This window comes from Phaenicophaeus curvirostris, chromosome 4, assembly GCF_032191515.1.
Source record: "Phaenicophaeus curvirostris isolate KB17595 chromosome 4, BPBGC_Pcur_1.0, whole genome shotgun sequence".
NCBI classification, from domain to species: domain Eukaryota; kingdom Metazoa; phylum Chordata; class Aves; order Cuculiformes; family Cuculidae; genus Phaenicophaeus; species Phaenicophaeus curvirostris.
In genome coordinates, this window is record NC_091395.1 from 3,261,008 (window position 1) to 3,279,250 (window position 18,243).

At 40.5% G+C, this 18,243-nt stretch overlaps 1 protein-coding gene across 27 annotated transcripts in view; it reads right to left on the reverse strand.

Annotated features, from left to right (window-relative positions):
* The window catches only part of CAMK2D (calcium/calmodulin dependent protein kinase II delta), a 135,686-nt gene that overhangs the window by 69,816 nt on the left and 47,627 nt on the right, over positions 1–18,243 (reverse strand). For all 27 annotated transcript variants that reach the window (XM_069855150.1, XM_069855140.1, XM_069855125.1 and 24 more), the window contains exon 3: positions 14,734–14,793. In XM_069855150.1, coding sequence (XP_069711251.1) covers positions 14,734–14,793 — 60 coding nt within the window. The remainder of the gene's footprint in view (positions 1–14,733; positions 14,794–18,243) is intronic.

Consider the following 18,243-nt stretch of genomic DNA (forward strand, 5'->3'; position numbering starts at 1 on the left):
ATTGTTACAGTTGCAGCCTGTTTCCTAGGGCAGGTCTTTACTGCTAGTGGGAACATGGTGTACAAACATCCAACGTGACATTTAACTGGCTGGTGCGTGGATGACTGACTTACCCTGCTCTTTAACAACAGCCAAAGCAAACAGTAAGCCTGGGCATCTTCACACTACACCACAGGTTATGCTGAAGATGCAAAGACTGCTTCTTATGCTCACTAACAAATCTGAAGAAGCAGACTGTCTGAAAAGTCTCAAGGATGAAAAATAAGGTTAGGCAACCAGTCTCATTTTCAGCTTCCTCTATGATGCTGCTGAGCATCAAACATAGTGAACAAAAAATTGCTGTAACTTAGATAACCAAATGATTCTACAATCAACCCAGACAACTTATAAGCAGCAGAAGCTTTCAGTAACTTAACAGAGTTTTAAGACTGAGAAATTTCAAGTGCTACACCAAGACAGAGTGCTTCCATAATAATCCCTCCTCACCAATACCCACTGGGCTGGGCTCAAAACCATCTGTATTATTTTCTGAGCGCATGTGCCTTCCTCCTCCATTAATCAACTAAGACAGTAAAGTCATTCTAGTAGAACTGGAGACAACTATAAATCATCCTCATTTTCCTAACGTGCAAGCTTACAAGTGAATGATGATCCCAAGTGATTGAAAGGGTTTGCTTTACAAAAAGCAGAGAATGCATATTAACTTAATAGATGATAAACTTGAGGTCTGTGATGGGAAACTGCCATTGTCTTTTAATCACAGTTGCACAGTAAATGGAAATTAGAGAGCTTGTCCTGTCCCATGGGACCATTTGCAAGATTGTAATTAGCTCAATGAAAACCCACATAAACTTGGATGGAAGAGAAGTGGTGACAGAGAGCTGGAAGCCAGTCTGTGCTCACAAAATCAGAGTTGTAGTTGCAGTTGAAGCATCTCTCTAAATATTCCTCTTCTCTAGCACATCCAGTAACTCCCAAAATACATATCCCACAGAAGAGAGCTGCAAGCCATTCAGCTGCAATTGTGACTTTGGATCGTGAACCGACTCTTTCCCAGCAAGACTGCAGAGCCAACTTCAACATAATCCTAGCAATAACACCATCGACATTAGACCAAGTATAAATTGACGCAATACAGTTAAATAACTCCCAACATCACCTGGCAAATAAACAAATTAAAAGGCAGTACTTGCATGGTACAACTGCTGATACACAAGTACTATTCACAGCTCCGCAGCACAAGAGCAGAAGCTGTGGATGTGACTGCAATACAATACAACAACACTTTTCACTACACGAGTATCGGCAGCAGCATGCCATACTTGGCCCAGGGTGGCTGTAATGGGAAGCTGGATCTATTTAAAGGAGACAGACATCTAGAGGACAAACTAAAATTAGAAGCACATTCCCATGGGCAGTCTCTGAGAACACTAACACTCTGGTGAAGCCACTAAAAAAAGAACATCCAGATTTGGAAGGTGACTGGGAGGAGAGAGGTATCATTAAACCCCAATCGACTGGAGAAACTCCTGGATCAGCAGTTTTAGAGGAGTGAGAAAGCATTCAGTGCCAAAATCTGGGGAAAAAAACAGACTAAAGCGAGCAATTGTAAGATATTTATCCATTGCCAATGATGGAGATCAGTGGTATTTTCAGGGTAAATGAATTCACTCTGTGCTAGGTTGTAGCACATCAAGAGCCACCAGGCCAGCCCAGCCTCCAGATACTTTGTACCCCATAGCTTTTATACCCTTCCAAGAGCAGAAAACCACAGCAGTCTCCCATCATGCTGAAAAGTGAATCTGTGACCTTTTAACCATTTGAAGGCACGATGAAAATCCTAAAGGAGACCTGAAACACTTGCTGCCAGATAGGGGATGGGTTGCAGAACAGCCGTCAGCCTGGAACTGATTGATCCTGCACCCTCACCCTGGAGCACAAGGAGAGGATCAGACAGACTGGCACCAGCCCCTGGCACGCTGCAGCGAGGCAGCGACAGCCAAGGTACAGCCCAGCTATGGGCACACCAGGCTAAGTGGGACAGCCCAAGGCCTAAGGAGAACAGACCTATTTTATGAAAACAAAACGAAACAGAATTCATTTTGCTGTGTTAAGCAGTTTACAAGAGAATCCTCTTAGAAAAACACACAGAGGTAGAGATGAAGCTCTTCAAAATCCAGAAGCTGTGGGTGATTGTGCGACGTCCTGGCGAGCAGTCATCACCAGTCGTCAGCAAGGAAGGAAACCATACTAGGGTTTTTCCTCCCCCATGACTTCTCCAGAACACAACACAGGGATAATGTGTTCTGCCACCACTCGTCAGGTGGATTTGCATAATCAGACCCTAGGTCTTTGCTAATAAATAGAGCCCTGGACTGATGCTCAGCTAGCCTTAGTGCCACAGCAGCACACATTCACTTCCCTCTGTTCATTACTTTCTATGTGAAATTTTACATTTTTATTAAGTAACGGGATTTTTCATGTGCTGTTCTCAGTACAGAGTATCCAAGATATTCTAAAATCTCTTACTGAACGGGCATTCGTTGGTAGAGATGTAAAAGATGCATATGAAATGCAAAAAACAAGAGGAAAAGGGATTTCTGCTCGTGACATGATTTAGACAAGTTCAGCCTAGAAGACCTACTTCCAAATGGACACCTTGCAACCAAATAAAAGTGCATTCCAAAACTTATCAGATCCTGCTTACAGTTTTCAGTCAAATTACACATTCATTAAGAATTGATGATGTCACAAGATTTAAACATAGAAGCAGACGTATTTTAGAAAACTAAAACATCCTAACAGGGATGCAGCTGTATCAAAAAACATCCAGTTTCCCTTCCAGTGCCCCGTTTGCTGAACAAAGGCAGGGAAGATTGTTCTTCCCTGCTGAGCAGGGAAGATTTTAGAGCATGTAACATTTCAAATGCCTTGCTCCTTGCCCTAAACTCTTCTCTTCTGCAGCATCTTGCCCAGGAAAACATCCTAAGCACAAACACAATGCTCAGATCTAAAATAATAAGCATACAGACCACTCTCTGAATTACATCATACCTCGTGCCTCTGAAATAACACAGGACATTAACTTTATTTCAGACCAGCCTAAGTACTTACTAGGACAGCTTAATCCGTAGCCAGCTATTCTTTCTCCCAGGCGCTCGCCAGCGGACAGCCACTGCAATGCTTAGGGAGTTGCACGTGGCATGTGAGGAGGGGCTGGGCTGGCTGAAGAAGGCAAGATAGGACATCTCAGTCCTGCCACCAGCTACCAGTGGGGAGGCTGTCGAGACAGCAGGGACCATCCTCTCCGGGGTGCAAATGACAAGTCAAGAGGCAACAGACACATGCTGGTATACAGAAAATTCCATCTAGACATAAAGACACGTTTACTTATTTGTTTATGTGGACAAGAGGGTGGGCAAACACTGGAACAGGGCCCAGAGTGGGTGTACAACCTCCTTCCTTGGAGAGCCTCCAAACTCAGCAGGACAGCCCTAAGCAACCTAATTCTACTGGACACAGCTTGAGCAGGAGGTTGGGACTGGATAACTTCCAGAGACCCCTTCCAACCTGTATGACTCCACGATTTATGATGTTTTTTTTTTTTTTTCGAAGGGCAGCGTAAGTAATTAAAGCAAGATGCCTGGGCAGATGGGAGTAGACCTGAGGACTGTATCTCCTAATGAGCTTCCCGGGTTTGTATAGTCCTGGAAAGAGGAGTAAAGACATTCCTAATCTCCACGGTGAGCTCCAAAAGCGCCATTCCTGACTTATCAATTACGTCAAAATATGGTTCCTGGTCCAAAGTCAGGAGACCTTCCTTTCACTGTTCCCAGCTCAGATCCCCAGCTTTCCCCCATCTCCTCAGTCAAATGCTTCCTCTTCCCCACTGGTCCTGCCACCCTTTCTCCTTTCCCTCTCTCTGCTCCAGAATTTATCCTTTTCTGCACATCACTGGGAGCAGAGGTTAAGACAGCAGAGAGGAAAAGCAAAGCTGGGAGTTGGCTCTGAAGCGATTAAAGAAGCCCAATACTTTCTCCACGCAGAGACCTTCTCCAGAAATAGGCACGTACCAATTCCTTCCTGCAGCTTCCCTGCTGCTAAGAGTGACAACCCACCCTCTGTGGGCAAGAGTGCCAAACGCTCCAAATGGGCTGACTTGGGAAACAAGTGCTGCCTGAATGACAATTCTCTATTTTCTCTTGGGAAAGTGCACAGGCCAAGACAGAAGTGTCCCATAGAGTGGATTCAGACACAGATCCCAAGGCTGGGGCTGGGTTTGCCATGGATACTACCCAACAGCAATTTCACAGAATAACCACAGAATAACCAGGTTGGAAGAGACCCACCGGATCACCGAGTCCAACCGTTCCTACCAAACACTAAACCATATCCCTCAGCACCTCGTCCACCCGTGCCTTAAACACCTCCAGGGAAGGGGACTCAACCACCTCCCTGGGCAGCCTCTGCCAGGGCCCAATGACCCTTTCTGTAAAGAATTTTTTCCTAATGTCCAGCCTAAACCTCCCCTGGCGGAGCTTGAGGCCATTCCCTCTTGTCCTGTCCCCTGTCACTTGGGAGAAGAGGCCAGCACCCTCCTCTCTACATACAGGAGCTACATTAATGCCATCCAAACAGTGACACCCATCCACATCACCAAACATACTGTGACCTTATTTCAGACTGGGGTCGGGTTTTTTCCCCCCAGTTCAAGTAAGAGAATCACATCATTTTTTCCCCCAGCATTCGGGTATTGATCCAAGAACCAGCGCAGAATTCAGCGATTAAACCACTAACAATGTTGTCTGTACAAAGCAAAGGGCACAGAACTTACACTATCCTCTAAAAATGCTCTAAAAACGTCTGCACAAGTTTTACTGAACGAAAAAGCTTACTTTAGCTTCAGTAGTAGAGATCTATGTTTTTAGAGGAAAGGGTCCAGAGGAAAATTACATATTTGTGGTTTTGCTGGGAGTCACGATGTCTATCCGTATGCATAACACATGGCTGCAGATTCATAATAAACAAAGCTTTCAAACAAAAAAAAAAAGTAAGTGCTCAAAGATTCATCTTGTGTGTGTAAAAAGAGAGCAATTCATTTTAATCTAGCTTATTTATTTGGTTCTTGAAGTCAGCAATGCAATTATGAGGCTCTTCCTTCCAGAAAGCATGTACGGAAAGCAAAACAGAATGAGAGATCAAAAATACTGATGGGAAGTGTGCCAGCCAACCTAGCACTCACCCCTGCAGCAGGTTCCTCAAAAGCCATGCAGAATTCCACTTCCCGTTTCTGTGGATTAATCTGCTCTACACCTTGCTACACAAGTGTGATGGACTTCACAGAAAGAAAAAATGTTTAGAAGAATCTGGACATGCTACGAAAAGAATTTCCATGCATTTATGACAGTGTACAAAACCAGTTATAAGCAGGCAAGGGAAATCCTTCAGAGTCTGGTTCACATTTGATCTATACTTTATAATTGTCTATTTTGATGCAAATTATGCATATACTTTCTGAGGAAAAAAAAAAGACAAAATCTGTGGCAAATCTTAGTGAAACCTCATTTGCTCAGCATACTATAGACCTTGCTGCAGTTATCCGAGATATTACAACACATAATGCTTCATTTGAGCTAGAATAACCTTGTCTTCCACTAGAAGGAAGGAGAATTAACTGCGTGTGGCAACAAGCAGCATCATTGTCTATTCTAAAAGACATTTTTATGCTCCACAGTAACCCAGAAGAGTAAGATCTAAAGATACAAGAATAACGAAATGATGCTGTAACTGAAAGAGACCAAAGGTTTAACACCTAATAAAGCTACCTTTGCACTTCTCTTCTTGTGCCCTCCGACAGACCACACTACCTGATGCTTCATATGTTACACATGAAAAATTACTGACATGCTGATTAGCATTGAACAACTTCCAGTATTTTAACTAAGGTTGTTATTTTTTTTACATTTCACTCATTGTTAGGGCTGCTAAAAAAACTAAATAAAGCCCTTTCCCCACCAAATTCTTACAGCACCAGAAGGGAAAACTTCCCGTCTCTTAATTGTAAGCATTAGCCATGCATTCACACCTTCACCAAGTAAAAGAAATCAAATGCACAGTAGTACCAGAACCTGCTGAGAATGAGAAAGGCTGCTGAAAAGCCAGTTACACAAACCCCACAATGCACCCCCTTGTGTGTTCTTCCTAAGTTCAGTCTCCTTGCAGTCCACTTCATTTTACAAACAACTACTACAAATCTACCTTCTCTGTTCTGCTGTTGAATTCACTATTCAGCTACATGCTGCAGCCATAGCCGAGTTAAAACACAGAACCTGTTATTTTATAACACTCATTAAATTGGCTTTTACATTAACTATGAAATCACGTTGTATCACTGGTTTATTTGGGTTCTCGATGCTTTATTTTCATTCTCTCCAGGACTTCGTCTTGTTCATCATGAAAATTACAAATTTAACTAATTCAGTGGAACAGATGAGATTTAAAATTGTTGAAATAATCAGCTCATCTAAGCAATAAAATTAATTAAAGGAAACAAGATCTTCTACAGACATCAGTCTCTCAGATTGCTGGTTTCTCTAGGAGGTAAACAAAAGCTTTTATATACTTCTCTATGTATAAAAATTATATCTGTGTTTATATACATGGTTATATAGGTATATAAATATATATGTTCACATATCTATGCTTATATGCTTAGATATATATATTAAAACCCATATATCTATATTTATATACAAAGATACAGTTAATATGTTCCTGAAGACCATGATTATTGAGCAGAAATTTGTACAGTTGAGGATTTGTTTGATTTTTTTTGCTGCATCAGGAAGGAACTGTGTTATTGCCTTTAATTTCTGTATTAGCATATTTTTGATGTCAAGAGTGAAACCTGAAATTAAGCTCAGAAAAAATATTGTGTTAAAGAACCACATCCACCAACCCTGAATTTTATTCCACATTTGGTTTATACTTAACTAATGCCAGCTGACTTACTCCCAATTTGGCTACAGTAAGTCAAAAGAAATTCAGAAAGGATTTACTAAATCCACTTTTGCTATATATTCAGTGTTTTCTCTTCAGATTCTTGTGTATTTATGCACATTCCCATGCAAAAACTCAGTAAATACGAAACACAAAGGACATGTTGTCATGGATAAATGACACAGAAACCCCACATATTTTTAACTACCCTCTGTCCAAAAAACACAAGACCACGTAGATGTCTATGTTCATGTTTTGTGTCACTGTGGGGAGAGGTGAGCCTCTCCCAACGATAGGTAGGCTTTTCCCCTTTTCCTTCAGGCATTAGAGTACACTCCTAAAGCAGTAAGTTGAACACAAGTACAAAGAGTTTGAGGAACAGCACCAAGTTTGGGTGCTATTAGTTTCCTCAGTAATTTATGGGAAGTTCCCAGCGCAAAGTATGGAAACCATAGAATCACGGAATGGTTTGGGCTGAAGGGAAAGATCACTCAGTTCCAGCCCCCTGTCATGAGCAAGGTCACCTCCAGCCCCATCCAGGTGGTCCAGCTGTGATTCTATGATTCTATGAAGAAAGAGCTTTCTGCCCTCCAATGCACAGCAATGTCACCGCTCCAGCCCAACTGAGACCACGCCAGTGGATCTGCAAACAACCGGCTCAGGCCTATTCCAGCTGACATGGCATCGTTTCAGCTTGGCAGTCCTACTTACTTCTAAATATCCTGACTTACAAGGCCATTCAGGGACATCCTGTCCTGTTGCCAAAAGGACTTCATTTATCACCTGAAGTGCTGCCACATGTCAGTAAAATCTGCTGTGGCCTTTCAGGAAGGGATGAAGACATCAGAGTCAGACTTGAGCCTGATCTAGTTCGCTAATGGATCCTTTCTGCTTGTCGCATCCTATGCACCAACTATAAAGCAAAGGGAGAAGAGAGGATGAGGCAAAGGGAGAAGAGAGGATGAAGCAAAGGGAAAGGAGAGCAGCATGGAACAATATGCTGCAATGAAGCCAGACGTGTCAGTGTTGCCATGTGAAACCCAGGAGATTCCGGTTACTGACATGATCCTGCTACACTGCACATACCATTTTGCTGTGCAAAGCTTTTGGCAGGTGGGAACGTAAGAACAGCAGAAGCTTTTCCAGTAGCTACAGAGAGAGGTAGAGTAACTCTGATTTAGGAAAATACTAACCAAACTCAGCACAAACCCTGCAAAAACAAACTCAGCCCGGAACCCCCTCCATATTTTTACCAGGTTTGAATCAGCAGCTTTCCAGACTGGGTCAGGACTTGCATCATCAGGCTAACGCAGATTTTATCATCTCATAAACCAAAATTAACAAAGCAGGCTCTAAATCAATAATAAGACACTGCAACAGTGTTACATCATCGAAAATATATGGATTGCTAGACTAGAAATCAGAGTGCTAAAATACAACTTCACCAAAGTTAAGAGGACTGAGAAATCAAAGTTTACCAAAAGAAGATAAAAGCCAGATAATAGGACAGTGACAGGGGATTTCTTGGTGAAGAGGTGATTATTTTCCTTACTAATCTTCTTTCCATATTTCTGAACTAAAAAATTGGAAGCATTAGTCCACATAAAAGCTGAGAAAGTAACAGTTACACAAAATGGCAAATTCTTTCTATTTGCTCAATAAAGAAGGTGAGCTTTTACTATAACTTGATGTGTAACCTTACGAAGCAAAAGCATGAGGTTCTCAAACAGTGAGGCTTCACCTACATTTTAAACCCTATTATGCTAGCAAGCTGTAATAAGTAAGAAAGAAAACCTGCATGTGCTGATATCACTACAGGCATCTCATCACGGTAAGCGCCCAAGAAATACAGCACTGCTGAAAATCAGACTTGTGTACAAACTGCTGAAGCCCAGCTCAAACGGCCAGAGCTCTGCTATAAAGGAACTCGAGGGGTGTTTGCCTAAACGTTTCCTGCCACAATGTAACAGGAGCAGCAGGCCAGATTACTCAGGAAATGCTGGAAAAGAAGAAAATAGCAGTATTGCCAAAGACTCATCAGGAAGAAAAGACTCTAAGCCCCCAAGAAGTTTTCTCTCATGGCCTGAAAGTTAGGCAAAAATTTTAATCCTCACACAAAGTTCAGCAGGGCTTGCTTTCTACTGCAACTGATTTGATACAAAGAACTGAGGTGAGGAGAGGCAGAAATCTCAACATAAGAAACAAGTATTGCTAAGGAATAATTGTAGGTGAAAAGGATGGGGAAATCCTGTATTTTTTAAACAAACTTTCATACACACAGTACTAAAGTGGGAATTGGAGACTTGAAAAAGGAGAATAAGAAGTACTATTTCTAATCAATTTTCCTACACAATTCCTTGGGCATCATGACTACATAGCTCAACAGAGAAGAAATAATCATGGATTTCTTCAAATAAGAAAGATCAATAAAATAAAGAGATGCCAAGACCCCAACCACATTAGCTCTATGTAAAGCAGTGTCTGGACAGAGACAATCAGCTTTCAGAGATATGCTGGAGGTAGCGTGGGGCCTGAAGGGAAAATATTTTCTTCAGGGAAGACTTCCATGACACTTCTTTGTTGGATATCAACAGAACAGGCAAGGACTGTCCAACCTCCAAAGGACTGAAGAAACAAAATTATCACCTTTCAGTCCTCCTTCAACCAAAAAAATTGGGGACACACAGCTCTGAACACCACGAGTACACAGTTCCTCAATAACACACAGTTCTTAGTATAAGGCTTAAAAACCACTCTATACTTCAAGTCAGAAAACATCATCCCCTAAGTTATTCTCATACTTTCATTGCCAAAAAAATTACTCCTATGTTTAACCTCATAACTACAGTCAAGTTTCTTTTTGCCTTTTTCAAGATAAATAACATTTTCTGATTATCTCGGTAGACCTCCTCCAATCACCACTTTTCCTCGAACACACTTATTGACACACGGATGTCAAAGCTTAGCATGGTACCGTAGAAATGACTTCTGTTGGCAGATAGAAAATAAATGCTATTTTCCTCTTTCTGATTGTTACTTCCGCACATTTGAGAACGCTGTTTCCCTGGGTGTCACAGCATCCCAATGAGACTTGTCTTCAAGTGGCTATTTCCTGTCACCACAGGCTTTTCCAAGTCCCACTTTCCCAAGATACAGGCACTCCTCTTTCAAGATCAATGTATATTCTTTGTTCTTACATATGTAAGCTCACATCTAGTGGCTTTACGGCTCTTTCAGTTCCACCTAAATTGATACCACTTCGATTTTTATCTTTAAATCTGTTGATAAAAATACCAAATGAGACTGCTTTAGAGCTCTGCCACAGATAATCCCATCACAGGAGAATTACCATCTTACATTTTTATTGTGGTTATCTGTTTTCCTAATATCCCTAATAAACCATATGCTCATTTACCACAATAAAAAAAAACCCAGCGCATACTGCAGCACTAAAACAAATGCCTTACAGAAGGCAGGTGACGCTCGCAGCTAGATCCATGACTTCATTACAAGGACAGCAAGTGCACTTGATAAATAAATTTAAATAAATTGCTGCATCTCAAAAGCATTTTTCAAATGACTGCATATTCCTATGGGGCCTACATTCATTTCTTCAATTTATAGGGTTTTGGAAGTAACAGGCAGCTGGATTTTTATTTAGCTAGCTTTCCTTCCTGACACTTTTCCAGTAAGAATAATCATGGGTGATTTACAGTTTCATACATGATTTCAGTCCTTGGTATCTCACCCTGGTTCAAAATCATTCCTTTGGTAGAAATGCCTGATAAGAGTTAGGCTTCTTCTTTACAGACTTAAACACCTCATTTGTGAACATTTGGTAGGTAAGTTGATTTCTGAAAAAATAATCTGATGTCACAAATACTTCCAAAAAGGCAGCAGAAGATATGTTTGTTGCCTCTCAGGTTTGTGTTCAACATTTCACAGTGAGATTCAAATAAAGAAATGAAATGAAAACATTTTCATATGTATCTCTCTAATTCCCCAATTTCAGAGTTTTATCCTTTTCGACATCCTTTGATCAAATTCTGCATTTCGAAAGAAAACTAAAGCACTCAGATCCAATTTTAAGACTCCTCTGCCAACACCAGAGAAATTTCTTAAGTATGGTGCATCTGAATACAGACAAAAACTGAAAGCCTTTCTTAAATGTCCTCCTAAGATTTCCTAACTGCAAAAAAACACCCATTAAATAAAAGCACCATCAAATCAGATATGAAATGGATATAAAAATAGTATTTTTGGGAAGCTAAAAACGGATATGTCGATTGTTAAGAAGTTTGGTCCTGAATTCTTTTTTATTCTGATGAAATACTAACTGAAATTAAACTGAACTGGAAAACTGAACTAAATATTTTTCTCGTTAGGTCCTAACTGGACACCCATCTTGGCAGGGGAGATGGAACAGGATGATCTTTAAGTTCCCAAACTATGATACGATTCTATGAAATACAAAACCAGAGATCTGCAAAAGTTTTTGATAATTCTCTACTTTCTCTGGAAAGATAAACTGGAAAATATTTCCAGTGGTTTAAAACTTTTTTGAAACTCAATTTCTCTAAAGAAAGAAAAACTCTTGCTATTGTGACAGCTACAAGGTGTTTACTCACAGGCTAAAATTTAAAACTGTGACTCCCCATAGTTGTGCTGCTTTACTCTGACTGGAAGGATTGTATAAAAAAAGAAAGTAAGAAGAGTTTTTTACCCTAACATATCTGGTAGAGTCTTAAGACCGGAAAGATAATTAACCAAAGAGACTACTCTAAAAAGGATACTCTCACACATGTATTATTTTAGAAATAGAGTTAACATGAAACCAACACCTTTACATAAAGTCACTTTCAGACAGGAGATTTAATCAAGCTAATTAAGAAGAATAAGTAAGAATCCGCCAGAAGGAAAAGAGAAAGGGTTACTGAATTCCAAACTCAGAGATCTGTCACCCTGCAATGAATGTGTAATTAAAAAACACAGGTAAATAAAACAACCACACTGAAAGACAATGAAGAATACCACGGAGATCACCTTTGAGAAACTGCCCAATCATTTAAACTCCATCTCTCCTTTCCTGAAGATGACACAGGAAAAATTACTTTTTAATTTTTTTCTTAATTTTCTTAAATTATACGTACTTGCTGTTAACATGACAAGCTCCTTTTCCAAACATCTTTTATTTTCTGGGCTGTTAGAAATTAATCCCTGGCAGTAAATTCAAGAGAAAATATGGTGGAAGAGAAAAACATGAATTTTATACTCATGGACTTGCTAATATTTTTAAACACACATACTCTCTGTCATGCATGTAGTGCAAGGCTTGTTTACAAGGGTTAAACTTGTACCATTTTGAGACATATAAGCCACTATATGATATTTATATATCTATACATGTATTTATATACTATAATCTCCGCTGTTACAGCTGAGTTACCTGTCTCTGGTATACCTCTTCTGCTACCAGTGCTTTCCAGTGTGATGTGTGACCCACTAGAGAGGACTTTTAGAAGACGGGATGTGACAGTGATCCAAGAATAAGAGATTCAGTCGGGCACAGGCCGTGTGCACCCAGAGTGATTTCAGGGTTAATGCTTTGGCAACTGAGGACACAGCTTCTCAGCATGCAAACATGAACCTCTTCAGTCCAGTAACAATGACAGAATACAAAGCATGCTGCCAAACCCTGACATGCTTGTTTCAAGTCATAAAAATCTTCTTTCAGACAAATCAAGAACACAGCATTTTTCCTGACATCAGAGTAGAAGGATTTGTCTCTAATCCTTTGACTGAATTGTGCACCTTGGTGCAGCTAGTGATGCTGGAATTTGTGCTGACTTACAGAGTCCTACCTGTCACCAAAGCTGTCATCACCTGTTTGCATTTCAAGTCAAGTCACACATCCACAAATACAATATACAGAGCCTAAGTCTCATGCGGAGTGGTTGAGGGAACTAGGATTGTTTAGTCTGGTGAAGGGGAGGCTGAGGAGAGATCTCTACAACTAACTACCTGAAAGGAGGCTGTAGGGAGGTGGGTGTGCCAGGGGAAGTATACACTGGATATCAGGAAAAATTTCTTTACCAAACAAGTGGTGAAGAATTGGAAGAGTCTGCCCAGGGAGTCACCATCCCTGCAGGAGTTCAAGAAGCATGTAGATGTGGCACTTCGGGACATGGTTTAGTAGGCACAGTGGGGTTGGGCTGACAATTAGGCTGGATGATCTTAGAGGTATTTTCCAACCTTAATGATCCTATGATTCTATAAACACTGTACGTAGACAGCTGGCCTGTCAGAGAGGATCAACTACATCCTAACGTTGATCCAACCTACTCAACAAACTGAAGTCACAGGATCACATGAGATCAGTTTCGCCATTCATTTCAACTGTGTTCCACGCACTTCAGCTCTTCCCCTTCATCAGTTTATTATTGGGTTTTTTTTTACCTTCACTGGCTTGTTCCAACCCACAAATACACTCTGGTTGCAGCAAGGCACAGGTAAATGACCCCAGAGTCAGAGCAACACTGTATGTGTAACCACCATTTTCCATAACTGCAAAAGGGCTGCACCTCCTCCCCACTGTACATTCCCTTGTCTGGCATCATTTCACAATGCAAAAATGCCGGCTGGGATAAAATAACATAGACCACGCTACTCTTCCTCTTCAACCCAATTTGCACGTGAAACCTCTAAGCTTTTTACACTGTATAAGAGAGCTTTTTTTCAGAGATTCAGAATTTCATTTTGAACTGTGCTGTGTTTGTTTTCAATTTATGATTATTATTAAAAGGAAGGAGCAGATTCTTCCCCAGACATGAAACAACTCTATTAGTCTAAAAACATCACAAAGACCGGTATTTGTTAGTTAAAAATGAAAAGGAAAAGCGATTGCCATAAGGAAGAGGAAGCAGACTGCCAAATGCTTTTGGAGCACCAAATATCTGTGTTTGTTCAAAACATTCAATGAAATGACCAGCTTTTCTGATGACTTTTAAGAGCATACACGGAGACAGAGGAATAAGATGGACAGGAGAATCCCACCCTTCTTCAGAAGTCTCAGGTACAACAAACATTCTTGAAAGAGATACCCCTGGCATATAATTCAGTGTTTGAAAACCCCAGATAAAACTCCTCAAAGATCAAGGTACTTGCCTGTTTCTAAAGCAAGGAAATAGAACCCACCCTAAAATATTTTTTCTCCCTTTCCATGAATGCTTGAATAGAAAACATACAGTTCAGGAAATAGAACCAGCAGAGCTTTCTGCACCTACCTTTCGATAGAACCTCAAACACAAAATAAAACAGGTTAAAATAAGCCTCTCAGTAAAAACAACACTAACTCTATTGACATTGGTCTGCATCATATTTTGTGACATATGCTGTTAGATGAAATTCTTTTGCAGGTCTCAAAAAGCCATGAGCAGACTGGAAATAACTCCTCCTACACACAGCTCAAAAAACCCCCAAACACCTGGCACAGACAGCTCACTGATGGCAGAGCAAGAGCTCAAAGAAGATGAGAACAGCACATGTTGCTTTAGGTGACCTATCAGGATATTACATCCCACAGCAGAACTAGAAAGGAGCACCACATTATAATGAAATAGTCTTGCATTGAGGTATTTCCACCTGACTTCTCTGAGCTGCTATTTGTATTTCTTTGTGTTTTCCCTCAATTTTTCAAACTGATATCTACTGTATAAAGCAATTAAATATTCCTACCAATATTGGGATGCTTCAAGAGGCGACAGATTCTAGCTTCTCTTTCCAGTTTCTGGTGATCTGCAACAGAGGAAAGCAAAACAGTAGCTTTTAGTATGAAATTAACATAGCTCAGTGTATTTGCTTTACAGAAGCAAAAAAACCCCAGCATCTGATGTGATACGTAAAAAAAAGATACCTCCTTTAGTTCAATCCATTAAGATTTTACATTCAAACTGTCTGTAATATTGAATTAAGTTACTGCATCCAACCACTTTGATGGACTACCACAGGCAATTCCATTAGAAAAATCATGCCGCTGATTTACTGGGGAGAAAGGAAACATTCATGCCATGACCTACAATTATCAGGTAATAAACCACATTGCAACATTAATCAAAATAATGACACACTAAACCTCCAGTACTACCTTAAACCCTACCTGTTAACTGCTTTAATGACACCTTGTGCACCAGGTACACAGCTTGACGCGAGGCAATCCCCTGAGGCACAAGTGCACCACGTGTGCACACTGCATGAGGCTACAGAAACTTCCAATAACTAATGACCTTTCCAATAACTCGTGAACATTCCAACAACTAATGGCCAGCAGTTATTATTTTCCAGCAGGGCTAATCTGTTTCTCAGGCTAATTATTCATTAACCTGAGGACATCCTGAACACACAGAACCAGGTGTACCATCTGCTGGCTCCTCCTTTCCTGGACACTGGATTCATTTTAGCCTTTGGGTAAAGCAGCAGGCTGCACATCTGAACTTAGACACCAATTTATACTGGAAATATCTGAAGGTGCTTAAGTATGTTAAAATCCCTCGCATCAGGTAGTATAAAACACACACAGGTAACTCAGGCAATTTAGAGATAATAAAAATAGGAACTTACACTTCAAATGTCACACAAATAATGTTTGAGAACACTCCTAAAAACTGCAAGGAGCAATTCTTAACTGTCCTTCCACCCTATAAAAACAGTAGTCTGCATAGGATGTTTTGAGTTGAATAATCAGCATTTGGAGAATATAAAATGTTTAATTTACAAAAGAATATTAAGCATCAAAGCAGTACAGCAAGAATGAAGAAGTTAACTGGTTTTGGAATGTAACTCTTACAGATCTATCATGGTACCTGTTCTCTCCTGTAACACTAACAGTGTAACTAGGTTATCTCTCCAAGCCAGTAAATCATAGCTCCTCTGATGCCAGTTTGACATCAGAGTCTACTGGACAAGAGTCAAAACAGGTTTCAAGAAAAAACACAATATAAACTCCCTCCTCTTTGGTGCCCGAATGCAGCAGTGGGATGCTGACAGCCTCCTTTTAGCTGCTGCTCGACTCCATAAACTTCTCAGCACTCCTGTCACTCCTCTCTTCTATGGGGAGCCCTCAAGTTCCACGTCAAAGCCAACCACAATCCAAGAGCATCAAAGACTATGTCACCTGTTACTTGTTAACTAAAAAACAGGTAATATTACATTTCAGAAGTACAAAAAAAAAATAAAATTAGCAACCTGCAAGATAAGCTCAATCTCCTTGTATAAACTTAAAATCTTCCACTTAGGTTTGATGCTAAGGCTTTTAAATTCAGCTGCAACAAGTCTGAAACACAAGCACTGACATGAACAGTTACAGCATCTTAGTGCCCATCAGCATTGGTTGTAACTTAATCATGCGTTGACCAATTGCCGCATTACACAGCACTCAGGGAGACGAACTAAACCAAGATTGTTTTAGAAGAAAGATGGAACTACAACTAGCGTCTCAGGGGAGGAAAAAAATAAATAAAAATCAAAGGACTGTTGGTCATTTGACATAAAACACCTCTCTCTGGTGCGCTACTAGCACGGCTTTCAAAGGCCATTCTGTACTACCTCAAATTACATTTACAGGATTAGCCAGCATAGCTAGAAACCTGGAAGGTGTCAGAGAGCCTTCTATGAAGTGCTAAATACATCCTGTGTTGACACAGATATATTAAAGCACTTTATCGCCAATTTTGAATATCAACACCTGAGATTTCTTTGCTCTCAATTGCTACAGGATAGCTTCTGACCTGACTCTGCACAGGATTAATTTCTCATGTGCACTAACTGTTTGCGCAAGTTACTGAACTGTTACCATACTACACCTGAGAGCATTCTGAATCCACTAAGACCTGGCAGGCACCACCTGCACAAGGCAATTGACAACACTAACCCATACAACACACCATGAACAGGATACAAGTGTTCCTTCTGCTCTGGTGGACACAGAGTAAATTAAACAAGGTGAAAAAAACAGACAAGTAAATTCCTTCACAATTTACTAGGTGAAATAAACTCTCAAAAGACAGAGCATAAACCGGATGGAGTTCTGTCATTTAACAGAAAACAACTTCTCGAGTCTAAGCCTGCGTGATTCTGGCAGCCCTTGGCTGCCACTGAAGTCACCGAGATTTTAGCATCAATTGTATAAAAAATAAAGGGTAGCTGCATATGTTCATCTACTGAAATACTTCGAAACGACAGCTACTGGAACTGAAAGAAATACATTTGTCTCATAAATTGATGCCAATTCTTAGACAGAGCTTCCCATGGCAAGGTCTGACAATTAGAAGCACCCAGCGAATACAACTATTACTCTCACTTTCAGCTTTTGCATCAAATCAAGGACATGCCCTGTGTGTCATATGTCCACAGTATTCAGTCAGAGGTAGCTGTGCCTGTGGAGACTGCTTCTGACTATGCCATAACACAAGAGGGTAAATCACAAAACAATTACAGTCCAGTAAAAGCATACGCAGCGCACTATGCAGAGATGGGGTTACTGTCCAGCTTTTATCTACACACATAATAGTGTGCTCAAGAAACAAATGCTAGAGCTGAACATGTTCAGGTATGAATGACAGGCTAAAATGTTAAGTGCCTGATTTAAGACTAATAGCCATATTGATTAAAAAAAGCACACCTGAGATTTTTGTAAATCACAATCAAAGCACCTTACTTAGAAGTGCAGCTGGATGCACTGCAGTGTGTGAAGGTTACATCATCACATCATTATTGACTGCATAGTATTCCCAGGTTTTCACCCCAAATTTAACTGGTGTATTGACTGCTGTCAATGAGGTGAGATCTAGTGTCACATAAATCATAATAATGAGAGCTCTACATTCAGTTGCTTGTATCTTAGCAGTTATTACACCTGCTACAAAAGGAAGCACTAAGTGAATGGAGAGTCCTCACACCATGCACATTGTGCCAGGAGGCAGCAGGAAGAACATTAAATACTCCCTGAGCCAGGGATTTAAGTGGACATTAGGGATCAGAAGATGATAGCTGCAGTTCCAAAGAAAAAAAAGTAATCCATAGCAGGGCTAGGGAGTGCCGGAAAACTGCATAAGTCTGCAGTATGTATGTTTTGGGAGGGGAAACCAAACACACATTCAACCCTGTGAAGTACCCAAGATGACAACTTGCCTTTGTAGTCTGCATGTTTCTTCTACACGTTTCAGGAAATTACATGTTCTTTCCTTCCAC